Raw genomic sequence first — 21,130 nt, 5'->3', positions numbered from 1 at the left:
TGTGTCTCTGCCTTTCTCTCTCTCTGTCTCTCATGAATAAATAAATAACATCTTTTAAAAAACCCCACTATTGTTTGACCTAAAGGGAGCTTTAATGTACTTGTTTTGGCCTGAGGTGCCATGAAAAATTTCTGACACTAAGGGCTGCAAAGCAAGAAAGTTTGGGAACCTCTGCTTTAATTATTAAGAAATCCATAAGTCCTTGGGAGTGTCCCAGCAATGTTAAAAACATTCTCACCCAGGACTGCCTGGGTGGCTCAGTCTGTTGACTGTGTGACTCTTGATCTTAGAGTTACAAGTTCAAGTCCTAGATTGGGTGTAGAGACTACGTAAAAATGAAAGTCTTAAAAAAAAAAATTGTCACTTAGACCCAAAGGGGTCAGAGGGGATGCTTCAAAACACAAGGTGCCAGTCCCAGGGAGAGCAAGCAGAAAGAACAGGCCAGAGGGAGCTGGGTGGGAAGAATGGACATGGCCCTCCTGTCCCGGCCAGCTACCCATCTGGCCCACCTCTCCTTCCTGGACTTCAGCATCCACATCAGGGTGGCGGGATGGAGCCTGGTGAGGGTTCCAAGCTCAGCACTCAGCAGGGAGTCTGCTTGGGATTCTCTCCCTCCCTTTCCCTCTGCCCCTCACCCCCACATGCGCATATATGCCCTCTCTAAGTCTTAAAAACAAAACCAAACCACTATTTACTGCCCATTTAACACAGGGGCACAGTTCTAAGCACTTTGTAAGCATTGGTATTTGCATCTTACGGCAGCCTGTGGGGCAGCATTCTCACTGTCCTCATTGTACAGGCAAGGAAGCTGAAGTCTGGATAAGTAACTTGCCCAAGGTCACTGGCAGAAAGTATCAGAGCTGGCATCTGGGTTGGGGAAGCCTGACTACAGAGCTGCCAGCTACCCTGCCTCAGGAAGGCCTTTCCAGAAGTCTGGGCTTTTCATCTGGGATGTTTTCACATCCATTCAGGAGTGAGCATACAACCCACCCCCTGGGGGGGTGGGGAAGTGTGGTCAGCAATCACCTAACTGCCAAATCCACAAGCCACTTCTCTCCGCTTAACTGCCTGCATGCTGATGCGGGCATTGATTTTTCCTTCTTGAGACTCTCCCCTCTTGTTTGCTTATTTATTTATTTTTAAAAAGATTTTATTTATTCATGAGAGACAGAGAGAGGCAGAGACATAGGCAGAGGGAGAAGCAGGCTCCTCACAGGAAGCCTGATGTGGGGGCTTGATCCAGGACCCTGGGATCACGCCCTGAGCCGAAGGCAGACCTCAACCGCTGAGCCACCCAGACATCCCTCCCCTCCTGTTTAGTATTTGTGTCCATTTTATTGCATCAGTGAAAAAAGGGATAATCGCAGATCTGTAAATTCTTTTAAAGATTCCAGGAACATAAAGTATGTGAAAGTAATGAATAACTAACACAGTACCGGGCATGTAGTTGTTCGACGAACAGAGGGCTTCCCATTTATTTCTACCTCCTCAGGGAGATATTTTCCCCTTAATCCTAGTTCTGCGTTCTCAACACTTGTCCAGGCTGCCCGCGCTCATGTACCTCATTGATGGCTGCTTCTACCATCTAGACCATGTAAGCGTCCCTCCCTCACAACAACCCGAGCTCTTTTGGGGCAGGTGTGTGGATTCTGCTATTCTGTCCCCAGACCCTGGCAGAGTGTCTGGCACAGAGCAGGTCCTTGGTAACAGCTGGCTGGATTTGGCCAAGGCCACACTAACCCAGATCAGTGGAAGAGTCAAGAGGAGGCTCCCAGAACGCCATGCTTGAGCCAGATGTTCTGAATGGTTCTTAACCCTCTTTGGGCCACATACCCCTCTGAGAATCTGATATCTGATACAGACTTCCCCATCCACAATGTGTGTGTACATATGCACCACATACAAGTACACCATAGAATAAAGTTCCAGAAGTTCGTGCATTCCATAGTTTTACCTGCTGACTAGGATATGAACTTCCACATTGGCTGATAAAAAAAGCACTAGCGAGATGTATATGTACCAATAAGGAAATGTGACCACAATATACTATTACATGAAAAACATGGCACAACTCTAGAGCACAATCTCATTTTAATAAAACAAACTATCTGCTTATGCGGTCCCTGGGTGGCTCAGTCAGTTAAGTGTCTGCCTTTAGTTTGGCACAGGTCAAGATCTCAGGTTCCCTGGATGGAGCCCCTGTCCCAGGCTCTCTGCTTCTCCCTTTCCTACTGCCCCTCTATTTCCCCTCCTCATGTGCGTGCACACAAACAAAATCCTTAAAAGATAAACTACGTGTTTATATAAAGTCTAAAGGGATTTATGTCAAAGGGCAGGTGCCTCTGAGAATTGGATTGGGGAACAGGGAGACTTTTGTGTTTTAGGGTATCATCTGAATTCTTTTATAACGAGCCTATGTTTATTTGCAACTAAAAGATCAAACTAAACCTTAAAAAACAAAACCCTCTACATTAAACCCCAGACTCGTGACCAATCAGCATCTGACCTGAGGCCACTGATGTTCTACAAGGAGGACCAAGGAAGTGCTGTTGTACCACATGCTGAATCCTCAGGGAGCATTGGGGGGTGTACAACTTACTCTAACCCCTTGTGCAGACTGACCTCTGACCCCTGCTCCCTCCCCCAACCCTATCCTCTTGGCAGGGAACTATTTTTCAGATCTTTCAGCTGAAAATCCTAAAGGACACCAGTGCCTGCCCTACTCCCCCATCCCCTTGCCTGTCCCCTGGACCACCTTGTTGGCAGCTGTGTGGGCTGAGAGCAGCCGGTTCTAGCAGGCCTGGGGAGCAGCTCTGGAGCTTGGGAGCCCATTCGTTGTGGTTGGAGCTTTTCCGCCTGCCATGGGGAGGTGAGAAATGGAGTATCTGTCCTCTTCTACTATATCAGGGTTGTTTACCTTGTTGCCTGGGACTCAGAGAACCTCAGCAGGGCAACAGCTGAGAAGCCCAGTGACTAAGCTCTCCCCAGCACTGGGCACTGGTTTCCAGGACACTTCACACTCTCACTCTCCTCCTACCCACCTCTCAGGAGGGACAGCTGAGCCTTCTCCGATGGCCTGCGGGGGGACCTGCGGCTGAAGAGGTCAGGCATGTAGCCTTGGCATCTGCAGCAGAGAATGATGACCCACGCTGGCAAGGACTCAGCATTGCCAGCACGTGCTCCAGCCAAGGGCGGGTGGCAGGGCTGGAGTTTGCTTGTTTGACATACTATGTCTGAAGTTTGGGGTAATACCTACGGATAGTCCCCTTTCGGCCTATTACCCGGGGGCCCAAACTCTAAACTTTAAACATCCCGGCCCACATACAAGCCAAGGCAGCTAGGTTATTCATGTCACAATTTGTGTCCTCACCACTGAAAGCCACAAGCACCCGTGACCACAGCAGCAGTGGTGTTCACTATGCATGGTGCCTGAGTGTGCCGGCCCTGCCTCGTCATCCGGCTATTTCGTCTTCTCTCCTGGGGAATCAGAGCATCTGAGACAAAACCCACTTGAAAACACGATCCATGGAACTCCTGGGTGGCTCAGCTGTTAAGTGTCTGCCTTCAGCTCAGGGTGTGATCCTGGAGTCCCGGGATCGAGTCCCACATCGGGCTCCCTGCGTGGAGTCTGCTTCTCCTTCTGCCTATGTCTGCCTCTCTATGTTTCTTATGAATAAATAAGATATTTAAAAAAAAAGAAAAAGAAAACAAGATCCACCATTGAACTAGTTTATTTCCCTTTATCATGGGTCAAAAAAAATGGCCCATGGAAATCTTTCTCATTTCTGCCTCAAAGTCCTGGGTAGTAGCACTGAGGCCGAGTTTGGGCCAGGGACAAAGTGGCTTCCAGTTAAGGTGAGCTGAGAGTTGAGGTAAGAGAAAAGACACCTGAAGGAGCAGGCCCAGTACCAAGGTCTGTGTTCTGCTGCCACTGGGCCTGGACGGGGCCTCAGTTCTAAGCCTAGCTGTGTGGCTTTAGGGAAGGCACACTACACTCTCTGGTCTCTAGTTTTATTACTGGTGAGATGAGGGAGCCAGAGAGGAGATTCACGCCTCTGCTTGCACGGAATCCTAGGGGTACAAGTCTCCTTCCCTTCCTCCTTCCTAAAAAGTGGTTCCCAGCTGAACTCTGAAGCCAGACCAGGCTGGATCTCTTGCTAAGTCTCATTTCCTCATACCATCAACCTCCCAGGACCTATTATTCCTGCCAATGGGAGGCAGATCCCAAACCTGAATCAGATAAGACCCCCAGTGCACAGCCTCATCCAAGAGGCATCTGTTAGGTAGAGGCCACTGCTCTGGTTATTACCTTCTGGCCCAGGTGTGAGCAGCCCCACCATGTGCTTTAGGGGTTTCAGCTCAACACAAATTTCACGATGAGCCAACTGTCTTCCAGGTCTGGACTTGCCCCCAAGGGCCCTGGCATCAGGAGTGGCTCAGGACACGTGCACACTTGCATACTCCCGACATACACGCAGACCAAATACAGCTCCCAGGCCGGGACATGTGACTGAGACTGTTCCCTTCCAGTTCCAGCTGACCCCAGGGTACCCAGCAACAGCCACGCTCTGTTAATAAGTCAGAGCCATGGCTGCCCTGTGATTGCTCTTGAAAGAAAGCAGCAGGAATACAACAGGCAACCTGCCTGGCTTCCCTCTGCAGCCCCCAGAGCCTGGGCATACCTTTTTCTCTTTGGCATACCTTTTTGACAGCACATTGGAAGCCAGTCTGCTTGTCCTCCATCCTGTGCACCTCTCCAAAGGAGCCTCTGCCCAGGCAGGGCTGGCGCGTGGCCCAGTGGACCTCCTCTCGGTACTCATAATCCACCGGCTTGAGTTTCTGGGGTTGGCAGGAGAGAGAGGCCCATTTCAGTGGCCAGGGCAGCAGAGGGACAAAGGGTTACAGTGAGGAAGGCTCTCTGGGTGGCAGTCCTTGCCAGACTGCTGGGGTAGAGCCCTCATAACTAAAGACACCAGTGAGTATGAGGCAAGGCTCTGCAGGGGCAGGACCAGAGGGGGTTATAGGAATATGCTGAAGGCAAAGGAGAGCTTCGCAGGTGGCCCAAGTCAAGTCGATCCTTGTGATGAGATATCTTTCTCCCCAGACTGGTGGTTGTGGGACAGAAATGGAATTGTCAACAACCTTGAGAGTGAAAAAATAAAGCTCAGGAGCTATAAGGTAAAAGAAAGAGAAGGACCATGAAGAGGGTTAGGGGACAAGGGATCTGTCTAACAGGCATGGAATAAACCCCAGAAACTTAAGCCTGGTAAAATTATTTAGTTACAAAGCTCTTTAGCAGAAATCAGGGTGGGGGCTGTGGGGGGAGAGGTAGGTCAGGGGCTAGTGCAGATGGGCAAAATCCTTGTCTTTCATAGCAGGGGAGGGGAATAAGCATCCGTGGTTGATGCAGACAATTCCTGTTCCTCAGTATATGCATCATTCATAAAACACACACACACACACACACCAGCAACAGCAGTAATGAGCTAACCAACCAGAAGAACTCAGAACAGAAATATCTAAAAAGCCTTGAAGAGTGACCTGGAGGTGAAGTGAGGAATACTTCCCCTCACCAATGCTATGCACTTTCCTAGTATCTGATGTGTTATCATGTGTGTGACTGATGTTGTTGATAAAAGAGCAAAGACCCTCCCCCCACTCCCCTCACCAAGTGGGAAGGGGAGACCAAATTTGGCAGGTTTCCAGTGATGCTTCTTCCCCCAGAGCAGGTCCCACCTGACTGTCACCCACTGCTCTTGGCCCCAGAGTGGGTGGTACATGTACATGTAGTTTGGGGGATTGCTTACCTCAGTAAGCAGGACACCCTCGCTGTCCTCTGTTTCAGGGCTGGGCTTCTGGGGGTTGGAACCTCCTGCCGACCAGGTCTTGGCCAGGCTGGCCAGGCTGTGGGCCTGGCCCGAGCTCACACTGCCTTGCAGAGCATGCACCAGGTACTCTTCCACAGAAAACTTTTCACACGTGCCACGGGATGGGCACCTGGGCTCCAGGCATGGGCCAGGCACAGGCTTCTGACTGTCTACACAGGCCAGTTTGCCCAGGTGAGGGCCAGACAGGGGCTGCTGACTATCTATACAGGTCAGTTTGTTTAGGAAGAAGGACTCTAAGGGGTGAGGTTTCCAGGGCTGGAGAGGGTGGAATGGGAAGGGATGGGGCAGTCTGCTGTAGGGGAAGGGGTGGGCGGGCTGGGGCAGGGGGCCGAGATCCTGGGGGTGGTGAAGTTTCCACACATGATTTAGGCATTGCAAGGGGCTGATCAGTTTATGGAGTTCTGATCGAGGCAGTGCTGGCCGTAGGTCCTCCTCGAGTTTCTTAAAACACAATTGGCCAAGGCCTGGCTCTTTCAGAGGCTTGGTGAACTGGAGGGCGTTTCTCACATACGAGGGGCCCAGCGGAGATTCATCTTCCTGTGGGGGGAACACAGGCCTCAGGTCACAGGACCAGGCTGAGGCACCAGTGCCATCCTGTAGGCTCCATGAGCCTAGGGTCTGGGCTGTGGTTGCGGCTCCTACCTGCACAGGTACTGTGCAGCTCTCCTGCTCTGGGGTTCTGGGTAGGGGTTTGGCCAAGGCCACTCCTGCTTGAGCCAGGGACTTCGAGCTCTTCTTCTTGCGTTTCTTCTGGGCTTTGCTGCGGCGCTTCCCCTTCCAACATACACGGGCCATCTTGCCCTCGGTTGCATGGGCCACATTGTTGGGGATCTGATCAAGACTCTCGGACTGGCTGTCAAAAGGGACAGATACGCATGTTGAATGTGAGGAGGCAGGAGGGCGGGAGGGCTCAGGGAACTGTGGTCAGAGTTGTAGAGACCCTGAGGTCAGATCCTAGCCTAATGAGTATGTGTGTGAATATGGGAAAGCTCCTAAACCCCAAGGAATCTTGGTTTTCACATTTATAAAATGGATGTAGGATTTCCTGCCATGCAGACGAAGCTGGGGTATAAAGGCTCATTTTAATGAAAAGCCTACCTCAGCGCTTGATCCCAAGGCAAGCTTCCAACAGACAGCAGTTAGTACTACCGTGATGGGGTGCACGCTGCTCTTGGGGGATGGGTAGACACAAGGTTCCCTCAGGGCTCTCCAGAGTGGGCTGCCCTGAAGAGGTCCCAGGGTGGGGGACATGTGACTCGGAGGGCCACACTCCACAGCAGGTATTTTCAGCTCTGACGAAAGCTTATTTCTATTGCCTCTGGACCAAGGGACAGTTGAGTTTGGGCACCTTCACCCCCAAGAGTGGACCCTGCGATGAAGATCCGTTCTGAAAAGGTGGGGCTGAACTCTTGGCTCCTGGAGATACCTGGTTTCTGGGAATATAAGTTGCTGCATAAACACAGACACTGTGGCTGGGCTGCTGCCTGGGACAGGGGGGGCCTTCCCTCCCCAGACAGCCCAGAGACTATCACTGTGGTTCCAAGCTGGCTTTTACCCTTGCTAGCTAAGGCAAGGCACTGGCCACAGAAAAGTATCTGAAAATGCCACTGCCAAACAGCTGTGGAGCAGATCACAGCCTCAGCTACCCCCCAGTGTCCTCACCTTCTGCTCCTCACAAAGGAGGCCAATTTATACCAGTCCTGTGGGGACTGTTAAAGGCCTACGGCCCTCTCTCAGGCCGCTGAAAGAAATGGGTCCATCAGAAACCCCCAACCCTGGGCCAGATGGCATTTGGGGCAGTAGAAAGCATTTGATAAGACTCTGAGCATTTTTGGGTTCAAGGGCAGCAGCTCTCCCCACAAACTTTTTTTTTTATTCACTAGCATTTTCCAAATCCCAATTATAAAAAAAGTCTGCCTGTTGGTAGAGGAAGGAACTGCCTCCTGGTTCAGCTGCAGTTGTCTAAAAATTTTCTTTGGGGATGGAGAGCCGGGGAACACACTGAGCCTCACTCTGGGCTTCCTTTCTTTGGGGCCACCTAGCTGCCAATCTGTCTGTTGGTCCCCTCCTCTCCAAACCCTCATCCCTCCTTGTGTGTCTCACAGGAGAAAAGACAGCAGCAGGTTTCTCCCACTGTTAGAGGGGCCCCTCAGAGGCAGTGGAGCCTGCAACCGCCTGCAACCACAGTCATGGTCACGCATCAGCACGAGAGTGACTCCTGTTCCCAGCACCCTCCCTACTGATGGGAAACGAGGGAGCAGCAAGGACTCTGAGGAGAATAAACATCAAATGTCAAGCTGAGGGGACCAGAGGCAGTCATCCGCATGCCCGTGAAAAGCTTTTGAAAAGCTTCTTTGGCTGACAGAGCAGTTCAGCCAGGAAAACCTGGATGGGTTCCAGGCGAGGAAGGCAGGTGCTGGAGGAGGGAGCCAGGGGTCACTTGGGAGGGGGAGTGGGAGCAGCCCAGGAGCAGAGCAGTGGGGGAGGGAGGACACCCTGTTGGTTCCCTGGCTCCCATACCCCTGGCCTCCTTACCTGTACTGCTTGGATCCTGCGATGAAGATCCGTTCTGAAAAGGTGGGGCTAAACTCTTGGCTGTTCTCACCTTGTGAGTAAAGAAAAAGAGGTTGGCGGAACGGAAAGGAGAGAAAGAACAGGAGCATCTTCCAGATGCCCTCTTGGGGCTGCTGCTCCTCCTGCCACCGGGGGCTCCTCTCATTTACCCTCACCCCAGCCTCCCACTGACCAAGAGCAGAGGGCATACGGATAACGGGGGTCTGAGGGGTGCCCACCTCACTTCACTAACCATGGTGCTTGAGGGAGCTCTATACAACACACCCAACACAGGGGTGGCACACGGTAAGGGCTCAATAAATAGCAGCTATATTTGTACGTATATGTACAAGTATACATGTACTTGTATATGTACAAGTATATATACCCGTACATACATATGTGTATGTGTGTATTGGGACCATTACGTCACCCACTGTTGTTTTAATTTGTATTCGCTCATCTCTCCTTAAAACCAGACAGAAGGGAGTGGAAGGCCGAGGAAGGCTGTGTGTATGTGGGAAAATGAGCCATCAGTCTCCCCAGGCTGGACCCCAAGAAACCTCGTTGAGAGGGTAGTGTGGAGAAAGGAGGACTTCTGGCCTTACCCAGGGAGTGCACTTGGAGTTTCTCAGGCTCTGGTGGCAGCCACCATGCCAAGTCATTTAGAAGTACCATGAGTGGAAGCAGAGAGGACCGGACAGGCCCCACCCCACATCGGCCTATGTCCCCTTGACTGTCCTGGCAGGCCGAAGAGCAGGTGTTCATTCTCTGGGGTGGGGCCACCTAACCATGGAAGGTAGTGAAGGGCCAAGAGGCCCCAGAGGGGCTTTCCAGGAGCCCTGGCCTTTCCTGTCTGGGGCCTCTCCAGAGATGCTCAGGCTGCCCAAGGTCATACCATAAGGCTAATGGCCTGCTCCATGATCCTGCCAAGAGCCCCAGGACCTGTGAAGCCTCCCAGCTCTCTTCCCCTACTCTGGTCAAGATGGACAGAAGCCTCCATGCACCACTCCTCCCTTCTGTGTTCTGGTCCCCGGGACCATTACAGCTTACTTCGACTTCTTCTTGGCTTGCCGCCCCCCCACCCAGTTGTATCTTGTGAAAATCTCAGATAGTGGTCACCCTGACCTCCCTCCCCTGTGCCTTGTCACCCTTGCACAAGGACTGCACCCATCTGCAGGCCCGCCCACCTGCCCTCTGTCACCGGCCCCAGCCCGCGGCCCTTACATTCCGCCTGGGCGATGATGGAGATGGCGGCCAGTCCTCCCTCGGAGCCTTCCTTGGCTGTGCCCTTGGTGATCACGTCGTTCAGGATGTCCCACTTCCCGCAGAACACAGGGCTCTTCTCCACAGCCTCGAGCTTGTTGACGGGGCTTGGCTTCTTCCCCATTGCCTGTGTCTTCTCCTTGGCTTTGGCGAGCTCTTTCTGCTGCCCGGCTGCCGAACCAGGGGCACCCGGGCAGGCCATTTCCATCACTGCCATCTCCCAGGCTCACGCTCACCCTGAGGGACCAGAAGCAGAACAGGCTGGGTTGGAGGAGAAAAGCAGGGGAGAAGCTCTCTGCCTCTTTATGCCTGATATTTATCTTCCAAACACCCCAAGTGGCAAAGGATTTGATCTTTCTTGTTCCATGTGGCATGTGCCCCGACCCTTGGTCTTACTAGCACACGACCATAAACTGACTCCTCCGCTCTGCCCAGCGAGGAGGATTCTAGCCCACTTCCTCCAGGATAGCCACAGCATAAACATCTGGGTTTGTTCTGTCTTGCTTTTATAAATAATGGCTGAAACCTTTTCTGTTGTTTTTTTTAATGGTGGATTTTTGCTCCCCCAGAACATGGTGGTGGATTCCATAACTTCAAAACTGCCAGTTACCTCACTGATTCTGCACAAACCTTGCCTTCTTAAAGGACATGTCTACACTGGTCACAATGGCTTTTCTCCAAATGGGGAGAATCAAGTTCTTGTTCCCTAGCAGAAGTTAGATGTATGTACATGTATGCATGTGTGAATATAGATTTATGTGTGGATATATACATTATACACATATATATGTAAAATTTTTCAAAGTCTAAAAATTAGCATGCAAATGGCAGCGCCAGCACTTGGCTTCCTTCCCAGGACGCATCTGTCTGTGGCCTTCCAGAAGGAGCTGACATGCTTCCTTCTGTAAGGTCCATACTCATTTGCTGGAAACCTCTCCTAGGTATCATTTTCCTTTCAGGCAACCTTAGTAGTGGAATTTATATTAGAGCTCCCAGTGCCAACCTATACCTCTAGAAATCTGAAGACAAAGCACAGGGCTTCACCTCTCTCTGGCTTCTATCTCCAGCAGCCCTGTGTATTCCCTGGAAGCCCCAAGGGAGAGAACCCAGTGCTGAGACCAGCCTGTGCAAACAGCACATAGACCAGGACTGTCATGAAAGAGATTTGCGCCCTTCTGGGATTGCTACCATGTGGGAACCTTTTTAAAGACCAGGCTTGTGAGCTCCCAAAGTGCAGGTCCCTCCTGGGTTGGGACTTGCTTTAGAACAAGCCTGAGAAGGCATTCAGACAGGTTTCAGACAGGTTTTTAATAGGTGCTCTCTGTTGGCAGGCTGGTCTCAAGCTGTTGCTAGCAGATGGAGTCTTCCCTGCTGTAAATGCACTCATCCTGGAACACACCTCCATTTGCTCTTGGGCCAGGAAGGTAGGCCGTGTGAAGGCAAACCTTTACTGCTGGCCCTTTGCCCTGTGAGGCCAGAAGCCGACATGGGACGGTGCTGGGCATCTCCAGGCTGAAGCCTCTTTCTTTTTTTTTTTTTTTAAGATTTTATTTATTTATTCATGAGAGACACAGAGAGAGAGAGGCAGAGGGAGAAGCAGGACCCATGCAGGGAGCCCGACGTGGGACTCGATCCCGGGACTCCAGGATTGCGCCCTGGGCTGAAGGCGGCGCTAAACCTCCGAGCCACCGGGGCTGCCCTGAAGCCTCTTCCTACTGAGTCTGTGTCTCTTCAAGAGCCAGGAAGCACTGAACCAGCTCAACTGGTGTGTGTGTGCGCGTGTGTGTGCAGATGAAGGTGGGATGGCCTTGTTGGTCACTACTACCTTGATCCTTCCATCTCTGCCTTCAAGGGTTTGCTTGATGGCTTTGAACTCAGAACAGTAGCACTTTAATCTCCTTTTCACTTGAAGAAACTGATGCTAATTAGGCGGAGACTTTGCTGAAGGTCACCTAGCCTTGTGTGGCACTGCAGGCCCAGGACCTAGAGCCCATAGCTCCAGGCTGTGCCACCCCCTCCCCAGATCTCCTGGGCTCCAGGCAAACACAAAGGGGAAACTCATGGCCCTGCCTGGTCAGAAGGGCAGGGGTGGTGCCCTCGGTGTATAGCACAGTGGGGCACAGATGAGGTGATTGATGTTGGCTGAATGGGGGCATCAGAGGATGACCTTCAGAGACAGGATGATCCTGAGCACGGGGGATGAAGACAAAGTCTCATCTGAGGAGTGAGAGAAATGAGGCTAAGCTGTCATGGGTTGTTGCAAAGGCACTCAGCTGTTTGAGATCTAGCTGCGCTTGCGTTCTCACGGCCTGTGTCTGTGGGACGTGGCTCATCCTCAGCTCCAGTCCTCCAGAGAGGCTGGGGGGCTGGCCCTCACCCCCAGGAGCTGTCCTGTTGCTTTGGCAGTTAGCCAGGCCACTGGCCAGGGGCCCTGATCCCCCCCTCCACAAGCATGCTGGGCTCCCCAGTCCCAGAGAAGCTGAGTTCGAGGCAGCTGGGCCAAGGGTCCCCTCTGCAGTTCCCTGATGACTCATCCAACAGCCTGGCAGGCAGAGAGAGGAACAAGCAGGCTGTTGAGAAGCTAACCCAGCAGCTGGCAGCTGAACCTGTGAAGGGCACGGGAAAACAGGCTGACCCTCACCTCCCAGGGGCACAAAATCACAGCCTGGGAGCTGTACAGCTTCTCCTGTGCCATATGACCATGACTCAGACCCTCACTGATAGTCTCTAAGTTCAAGAAGCTATTCTCAGGATACTCTGGCCTGACAACAGCTCTCCTACACATTCACACATGTTTGCTCCCTCCCTCCTTCCCCATTTCTATAAAGGTTCTGGCCTATAAAAAATAGGGTTCTGTATTAAGCCTGGGGCTGCTGGCCAGGCAGCTATCCTAACCCTGGGCTTTGCCCCTGGCTTGTTGTCCAGACCACTGCTTTGCAGCATTGCCCCTTCTTTTTCTTGTAGCTTGCAGGGAGTGAAGACAGACAGTTGTGTCTCTGCCTTTGAAGACAAGTCAAAATCCTGATCCATTATTCAGTTGGGATGCTCTCCCCAGTTCCACTTAGGCCTCAAATGCATCCTGCTCCTCTGCTCTGTCAGAGCTGAAGATGTGCATTGGCAATAACCAAACCCACTTAGCTCACCTACAAGGCTACAGAAATCAAAGGGGAAAGGAAAGGTGTGTTATTTAAATGTAATTTATTCTTTTAGGGCCTGGTGCATATACACTGCTTGTCTGTCTGCTATGGTGCCTCGATGACCCCCTGGAGAAGTCTGGGGGTAGGAGTGACTGAAATGACAGAGCAACCCTTGGGCATATCTGTATGACATGCCTGTTGTAGGAAAGGCTTCTAGGCCCTGAGACAAATTTGGCTCCCTCACCAGCTAGTAAAACTCTTCTGTCCAAGTTGGGGAATTTTTTTTTTTTTTTAAAGTAGGCTCCATGCCCAGCATGGAGCCCAATGTGGGGCTTGAATTCATAACCCTGAGATCAAGCCCTGAGCAAAGATCAAGACTCAGACCAACTGAGCCACCCAGGTGCCCCCAAGTTGGGGAATTCTTAATGTGGGTTCAAGGACAGTTTCAGGATGGTCTGTGAGCCACAGAAACTATATACAATTTTTATTTTTACAGGGAAGAGGTCCACAGCATCCATAATATTTTCCAAGGGTCTGATGTTCCCCAGAAGGTTGCTGTAGTCTCTTTAGAAGATCAAGGCCAGGGTTAAATGCCCGATTCTTGCACCATTCTTCCATGCCAAAGAAGAGCTCAATAAGGGACGCCTGGGTGGCTTAGTGGTTGAGTGTCTGCTTTTGGCTCAGGGTATGATTCTGGGATCCCAGATCGAGGGCCACATCAAGCTTCCTGTGAGGAGCCTGCTTCTTCCTCTGCCTCTGCCTCTCTATCTCTGTGTCTCTCATGAATAAATAAATCTTAAAAAGAAGAAGAAGAAGAAGAAGAAGAAGAAGAAGAAGAAGAAGAAGAAGAAGAAGAAGAAGAAGAAGGAGAAGAAGAAGAAGAAGAAGAAAAAGAAGAACTCAATAATGTAGCAGTTTCCTACCTGACTGCAAGTTAGAATAACCAGATAAGTTCTAAAATGCACTTGCCCTAGGCCTACTGAATTAGTTGGTGGGAATTGGCCCAGAATCTGTACTTTTGACAAATTCTCTGGGTGATTCTGATTCCAAGGGGCAAGAGACTACCATTTGACCCCTGGTCTGTAAGGTAAGGCTGTGTTGTCCAATATGGCAGCTACTAGCCACATTGTGGCTATTTATATTTAAAGCAAATAAAATTAAATACGATTTAAAAATAAATCCTTCAGTTACACTGGTTACCATATTGGACAGAGCATATAGAGAATATTTCCATCACTAGAGGAAATCAGACAGTTCTTGTTTAAGGCTATGAAAGCAATGTTTTCTCTGAGAGCAGAATTTCTGTTCCTAGGATTCTGGGACAGGACTGGAATTTAGGCTAAATGAATTACTGATTAACTGGAAGGTACAAAAATACGTTTTATTTTGATCTTCAGTGATAACCTTCATATTTCAGTTCCCTTTTTTAGTAAGTGCAATAAAAACACCAGACTAGGAACCAGAAGATATGGGTTCTAGCCTTGGCAACTTTTTTAAAAAAAAGCAATGGGATCATTTTTGTCAAATGAAATCATAGCTCAAAGCCCAATATATAAAAGGGCTAGAAGCATGCGAATGACATGTAACTCACATGAGAAACAGCTGCTCTGCTGAAGAAGGTGGGCAGGAGCCCCACATGCTCAGCTTCCCTTCATCTACCAAGGATTTCTGTGGAATCCTAGGTCCTCTCTTCTGAGGAAGAGAGCTTGAAAACCTAGTGACCTAGGAAATATTCTGAGGTTCCTTTTAGTTCTCCAAATGTAACTGATTTGTCAGGATCATTTGAGGGCAAGATGACTAATTCAGAATGATCACTGTCGATACTCACTAAGCACCCACTATTATTAATCCCATTTTCAGATGTGAAGACTAAGGCCTGGAGAAGGCAGTGGCCTGCCGGAATAGCCACACAGTTACAAGCTGCAGAGGTGGGGCTGGACCCACGTGGATGTCCCAAGCCTGCATGCTCAACCTTGAGCAGGACACAGAGATTCTTCTCTCAGCTGCTTCTGACTCGTTTTGAGGACTGGATGAGGCAGAGGACATGAAATGCGAGTTGGCCTGCCTGGCCCACAGAAGATGTTGAATGAAAGTTCATTCTCTTGCCCCTCACCTGCCTCATATATGCCATCACTGAGACAATGGGACTCCTCCATGTTGGTACCACATAGTCAAGGTATTCAGCTGTCGCTAAGGCATTCAACACACTGAATCTCGAGTCTCTGTATATAAAAGGGAAATAAAAATCTCCATTTTATGGGGTGCCTGGGTAGCTCAGTCTGTTAGGCATCTGTCTTCAGCTTGGGTCATGATCCTGGGGGTTGCTGGGATCAAGCCTCATACTGGGCTCCCTGCTCTGCCAGGAGCCTGTTTCTCCCTCTCCCTCGGCCGTTGCTCCTCCTGCATGTGTGCTCTCTCTCTGTCAAATACACACATACATACACATAACACATACATACGTACATAAATCTTAAAAAAAAAAATCTCCGTTTTATAGTGTCATCTTAGAAATGTCCACTGAGGGACCAGGGCAGACCAGGGCAAATCCCTCTCATGACTATTTCAACTGGAAGTAAAAACTTGTCCTCCTCTGAATGCCCAGAGGGGACAGATAGCAGAAGTGGAATGACTCAACTTCCTTAATAAGATATTAGTTGAAAACCAATCTTATTCTGATGCTTCCTCTTTTAAGCCTTCAGCTTGCCTGGCCACTAGGGCCACACTGGGTTGGCTTCTGCCTATCAAGAATGAGGGGCTGTGCAGGAAGGGGAACCAAGGTCAAGTGCCAGGCAGAGTGAGCTGGCCTGGCAAAAACAGCCATCTGGCCCAGCAGATCCAGAGATCCTCAAACATGCTCAGACCCTGGCTCCTCTTTCTGCCCTGCCTGCTCTCCCCAGACTTCCCCCACCCCCAGCCTCTGTCCTGGCCAGTCTGCTCCTCTCACTTGCCTGAGCACAGCAGCAATGGGTAAGCCTCAGATTCTTTTCCTTTGCTCAGCCTGTTGGTCTGGTAGAGAATGCCTTCTTCCTTTATTAACATCTATCCTTTATAACTACTCTGCCCTCAGTGAAGCTCCTGCATTTGTTCCACAAGTGTTCAGAGAGTGCCCCCTAAGTGCCAAGGCCTCTACTAACCAGGATCAATCATTCAATGTCTTTTGTGCGTTCGGCATGCATTAGGTGCTTTATCCACTTTATTGCTGAACCTCCTGGAAACCTTGCAAGGTGGGGGATAGTATTCCCATTTTTAAAAAATATTTTATTTACTTACTTGACAGAGAGAGCACAAGTAGGCAGAGGGGCAGGCAGAGGAAGAGGTAGAAGCAGGCCCTCCACTGAGCAGAGCCTGATGTGGTGCTCAATCCCAGGACCCTAGGATCATGACCTGAGCCAAACAAAGGCAGATGCTTAACTGACTGAGATACCCATTTGCCCCTATTATTCCCATTTTATTTATTTTATTTTTTTATATTTTTTTTAATTTTTATTTATTTATGATAGTCACAGAGAGAGAGAGAGAGAGAGAGAGAGAGAGAGAGAGAGGCATAGACACAGGCAGAGGGAGAAGCAGGCTCCATGCACTGGGAGCCCGATGTGGGATTCGATCCCGGGTCTCCAGGATCGTGCCCCGGGCCAAAGGCAGGTGCCAAACCGCTGTGCCACCCAGGGATCCCTATTCCCATTTTTTTTTAAAAGATTTTATTTATTTATTCATAGATACAGAGAGAGGCAGAGACACAGGCAGAGGGAGAAGCAGGCTCCATGCAGGGAGCCCGACATGGGACTCGATCCCAGGTCTCCAGGATCACACCCCAGGCTGCAGGCGGCGCCAAACCGCTGCGCCACCGGGGCTGCCCCCTATTCCCATTTTATAGATGAAGAAATTAAGGCTCTATGAGATAAGCTGCCCGGAGAAACAAATGAGGCCTAATTTATACAACGAGATCATCTGCCATGGGGTTACTGCTAATGCTTCCTGGCAACCAAGGGATGCCAGGGACCAACGGATTCCCAGCTCCATTCTAGAATAAAAGCTTATTGGCAGAGGTACTGGGCACCTCAAGCAGTATTACTACCCATGTTGCTATCACTGTTCCTATTTTACCCATGGGATTGGCCCACTGTTCATATTAATTGCTTAGCCTGTGTAGGCAGGAAGCACAAGAACTAAAAATGAGGGGTCTCTAGTAAAAGCTGAATCAGCAATAAACTGGTCCAACTTCTAGTTCGGTTACACCACCACGTGTACCTGGGATGTTAGGATTTTTAACTTGATTAGTTTTAACAGGTCACTCCACTATCTTCAAAAACGACAAGACTACATATAAGGCACACACACAGAAATGAGAATTCCAGGAAAGATTACTTTCACTGAAAGATTCACTGAGGGATGATGTGCTTTGGAAAGTAGAGAAGCAGGATGCAAGAAACCATGGATGGCACAGGAATCTATATGATATGTGGGGTCAATTTAATTAAGAGTGGAATGTAAAAAAAATAGTTTAAGCCACCTTTAAACATTAAGTTCTAGAAAAATAAGCAAGGAAGAAAGGTGGGGGGGGGATTGTTCAATGAATGGGTAAAGAGTGATGAGCCTTGTAGTTTTGTGAAATTTACATATAAAAATGTTTACACTATATTATTAAAAAACTATAGTTAAGTATGTAGGTTAAAATTTAAGAGTAACTAACTATGGGTAGCCCCGGTGGCTCAGCAGTTTAGTGCTGCCTTCAGCCCAGGGCGGGATCCTGGGGACTAGAGATCAAGTCCCACATCAGGCTCCCTGCATGGAGCCTGCTTCTCCCTCTGCCTGTGTCTCTGCCTCTCTCTATGTCTCTCATAAATAAATAAAATCTTAAAAAAAAAAAAAAAGAGTAACTAACTATAAGAATAGAATACAGGGATGCCTGGGTGACTCAGTCACTTGAGTGTCTGACTCTTGGTTTTGGCTCAGGTCATGATCTCGGGGTCTTGGGATCAAGCCCCGTGTTGGGGGCTCTGCACCTGGCATGCAGTCTGCTTGAGGTTCTCCCCCCTACCCTTGCCCCTCTCTCTGCTTGTTCGTACACTTGCTTTCTCTTTCTCAAAATAAATAAATAAAATGTTAAAAAAAAAAAAAGAATAGAAATACAACTCAGTTTCTAAACCAGAAGGTCAAAAAAAGAAAAACAGAAAACTTGATCACTCTAACAAAAGGCAAGGAAAGGGCAGCCCGGGAGGCTAAGTGGTTTAGCACTGCCTTCAGCTCAAGGTGTGATCCTGGAGACCCGGGATCAAGTCCCATGTCGGGGGATCCCTGGGTGGCGCAGCGGTTTGGTGCCTGCCTTTGGCCCAGGGCGCAATCCTGGAGACCCGGGATCAAATCCCACATCGGGCTCCCGGTGCATGGAGCCTGCTTCTCCCTTTGCCTATGTTTCTGCCTCTCTCTCTCTCTCTCTCTGTGACTATCATAAATAAATAAAAAATTAAAAAAAAAAAAGTCCCATATCGGGCTCCCTACATGGAGCCTGCTTCTTCCTCTGTCTGAGTCTCTGCCTCTCTCTCTCTGTGTCTCTCATGAATTAAAAAAAAAAAAAAAAGGCAAGGAAAGAAGGGAAAAAGTAGCAAAGATAAAGGACACTAAGTGTAAAATGAAAACAGAAATGAAGGTGGCAGAAGTTGAAATATTAATGCAGCATTAACCATGAATAGATTAAGCCCACCCACCTATTAAAAAACAATCAGGATTTTAAAAGGTCCAGCTAGGGGCACCTGGGTGGCTCAGTGCATACAGTGCATACGCTGTTCAACAACATCTGCCTTCGGCTCAGGGCATAATCCCAGGGTCCTGGGAGCGAGACGCACATCACAGGGAGCCTGCTTATGTCTCTGCCTCTCTCTCTCTGTGTCTCTCATGAGTTAAAAAAAAAAAAAAGAAAAAAAGGTCTAGCTAGAAGCTTACTAAAAGAGACAAAATAAAATTACATAGAAAGACTGAAAAAGGATGATAAGAGATATGACAGCTACTACTAACCTAAGATATGTAATATTCATATCAGACAAAATTTTTAAGATGAAAGTATATAACTTCTATGCACCTAATAAAGAGCCTTAAAATCCAAAGGCTGGTGGCAAGTTGAGGCTTTATGGATGAGTGAGGTCTCTGCTTTGGAGTGTCCTGTCAAATAGAACTGCAGAGTCTTATAACAAAGCATTCTTTGAGCATAGGTTGGGTCTGCTGGGGGTTGGGCTCTGTGCTGAGTGCTGGGTATACACTGGAGAAGACGACCCAGTCCCCTGAGGAGTTTATAGTCTACTAAGGGAAAGAGACAAGTAGTCAGAAAATTACAATACAGTATGGTCACACAGCAGACACAATGGGAACACTTCTTGGGATGCCTCGCTCAACCTGGTGGGTGTCAGGAAAGGCTTCCTCAAGTCCTCAAGCTAAGTCTCAAGGGGTAAGCAAAAACTGCGCAAGAATAAGGAAGAAGGTATTCCAGGTGGAGGGAATAGCAAAAGTTAAGGCACAGAGGTGAGTCGAGGAAGAGTCACAAACAGCGCGAAGTTGCTGGCAGGCAAAGCCTAGGTCACACAGGGGTTAAATTCTTAGCGAGAGGGGTAGAATTCAGAGGCAGAGTTCCAGAAGGAGGAACCTACAGGGTAGGGGCAGATGGTGGATGTGGGTTCTTAAATGTAAACTGTGCCCTGGGGACAGAACTCCCACCCTATCTCCCCACCAGGGCTGACAATATCCCAAGCTACAGGCCTCTGGGAGTCTTGCTGAATTTCTTCCCCCAGGCAGAGAGGCTGAGCGGGCACCGGGACCTAGAGCTATATCTGAGGAAGGAGGAAGGAGCACTCTGAGTGAAGCTGGAAGAATTTCCAAACCTGCCTGGCAGGCCAGCTTGAGGCCTGCTTCCCAGGAGAGCAATTTCTGCTTCAGCATTTTGCATTAAGGAGGATAGGAAATGTGAATGCAAATCAATCATTAAAATCTTCCGGATCAATTTTGAGATAAAAACCCGACATGCCCACAAGAACTCAGTCTTGCCAACTCCACAGGTCAAACTGCTAGGTAAATGAAACAGACGGAATGAAATTTCTGACCGTCCTCCAGATGCCACTGCACGCCTGTCCAAGTTGGCTAGCAAAAACAGCACAGAAACACTGCTGTCTACAGGCCCCTTCAGATGGTCAAGGCATGGGGTGCCTGGGTGGCTCAGTTGGTTAAGCGTCTGCCTTTGGCTCCGGTCACGACCCCAGGGTTCTGGGATGGAGCCCCACATCGGGCTCCCTGCTCAGTGGAGAGTCTGCTTCTCCCTCTCCCCCTGCTCGTGCTCTCTTTCTCTCTCTCTCATATGAAAAATTTTAAAAATCTAAAAGAAACAAGCAAACCCAAATGGTGAAGGCAATCGCCTCATGTCTGCTTTATTAGCATAGGTCTTACCTACTTCCAGCTCTTCCCTGACCTCCTCCCAGCCCCAGCTAATCTTAAAACATCTCATCCTTAAGATAACCTCAAGTTCAAAGACATCTGCTGGTTCTGCACTGCTTATGGGCCCAGTATCAACTCTGTGGTCCATAATCTGTCTGACCACTGTTTCCCCAAATGCACAGGGTTTGGTTCCGGCCAGTATGATCTCTCCACGTGACTTGCTCACTGCTCAAATCTACAGGTCTCTGGGTGTGCCATGTCCTTGTGTGGGCCACCCTGCACATCCTGCTTGTCCTTCACTGGGTGAGCTTGGACTTAGGCCTCCAGGAAGTCCCTCCCAACAGCTTCACCGCTTCACCGCACTGACGCCTCCTTTTCTGACTGCCTACCGCACGGGCTCTCCTCACTCCCCTCACTCTCACCCAGGCCCTTAACCACACCCTCACCACCCCCTAACTCATCAAATGAAGCACTGCAGATGAAAGAACTCTGGAAACAAGAAAGCATATTATACCAAGAGAAGAGAGCCATTTCTGGTGTGCAAAACTCAGAGAATGGTGTCTAGGTAATGGAGCAAACAGAATTGTGGAAAAAGATGCATCATCAGTGATGCTCACTGTCTACTCTAATAGTAAAAACTGGAACAAAATATCTAATGACGGGGGTGAGTAGGATAAGTATTACATAAACCATGGTATATCCATTAATAATGTTTACAAATAAAAAATAATGTTTACAAATAAGTTTTAACTGTATGGAAAAATGCAAATGGGACACAATATTAACAGAGAAAGGATTCAGAGTTATATCTAGAGTATGACCCCACCTAGCCTGTCTGTAGACTCCATCAACCTTTATAAAAATGCAGAC

The 21,130-nt window shown here is 49.3% G+C and overlaps 1 protein-coding gene across 1 annotated transcript in view; it reads right to left on the bottom strand.

The window, feature by feature from the left end:
* The window catches only part of MAP3K14 (mitogen-activated protein kinase kinase kinase 14), a 51,352-nt gene that overhangs the window by 16,258 nt on the left and 13,964 nt on the right, over positions 1–21,130 (bottom strand). The window contains exons 2-6 of the mRNA XM_041724935.1: positions 9,669–9,944; positions 8,424–8,493; positions 6,531–6,741; positions 5,808–6,425; positions 4,702–4,839 (exon numbers count right to left, since the gene is read on the bottom strand). Coding sequence (XP_041580869.1) covers positions 4,702–4,839; positions 5,808–6,425; positions 6,531–6,741; positions 8,424–8,493; positions 9,669–9,924 — 1,293 coding nt within the window. The 5' untranslated portion in view covers positions 9,925–9,944. The remainder of the gene's footprint in view (positions 1–4,701; positions 4,840–5,807; positions 6,426–6,530; positions 6,742–8,423; positions 8,494–9,668; positions 9,945–21,130) is intronic.

Source organism: Vulpes lagopus, chromosome 12 (assembly GCF_018345385.1).
Source record: "Vulpes lagopus strain Blue_001 chromosome 12, ASM1834538v1, whole genome shotgun sequence".
In the NCBI taxonomy this organism is placed as follows: Eukaryota; Metazoa; Chordata; class Mammalia; order Carnivora; family Canidae; genus Vulpes; species Vulpes lagopus.
Note: the sequence above shows the minus strand (reverse complement) of the source record. Positions and strands in the feature narration are given on the sequence as shown.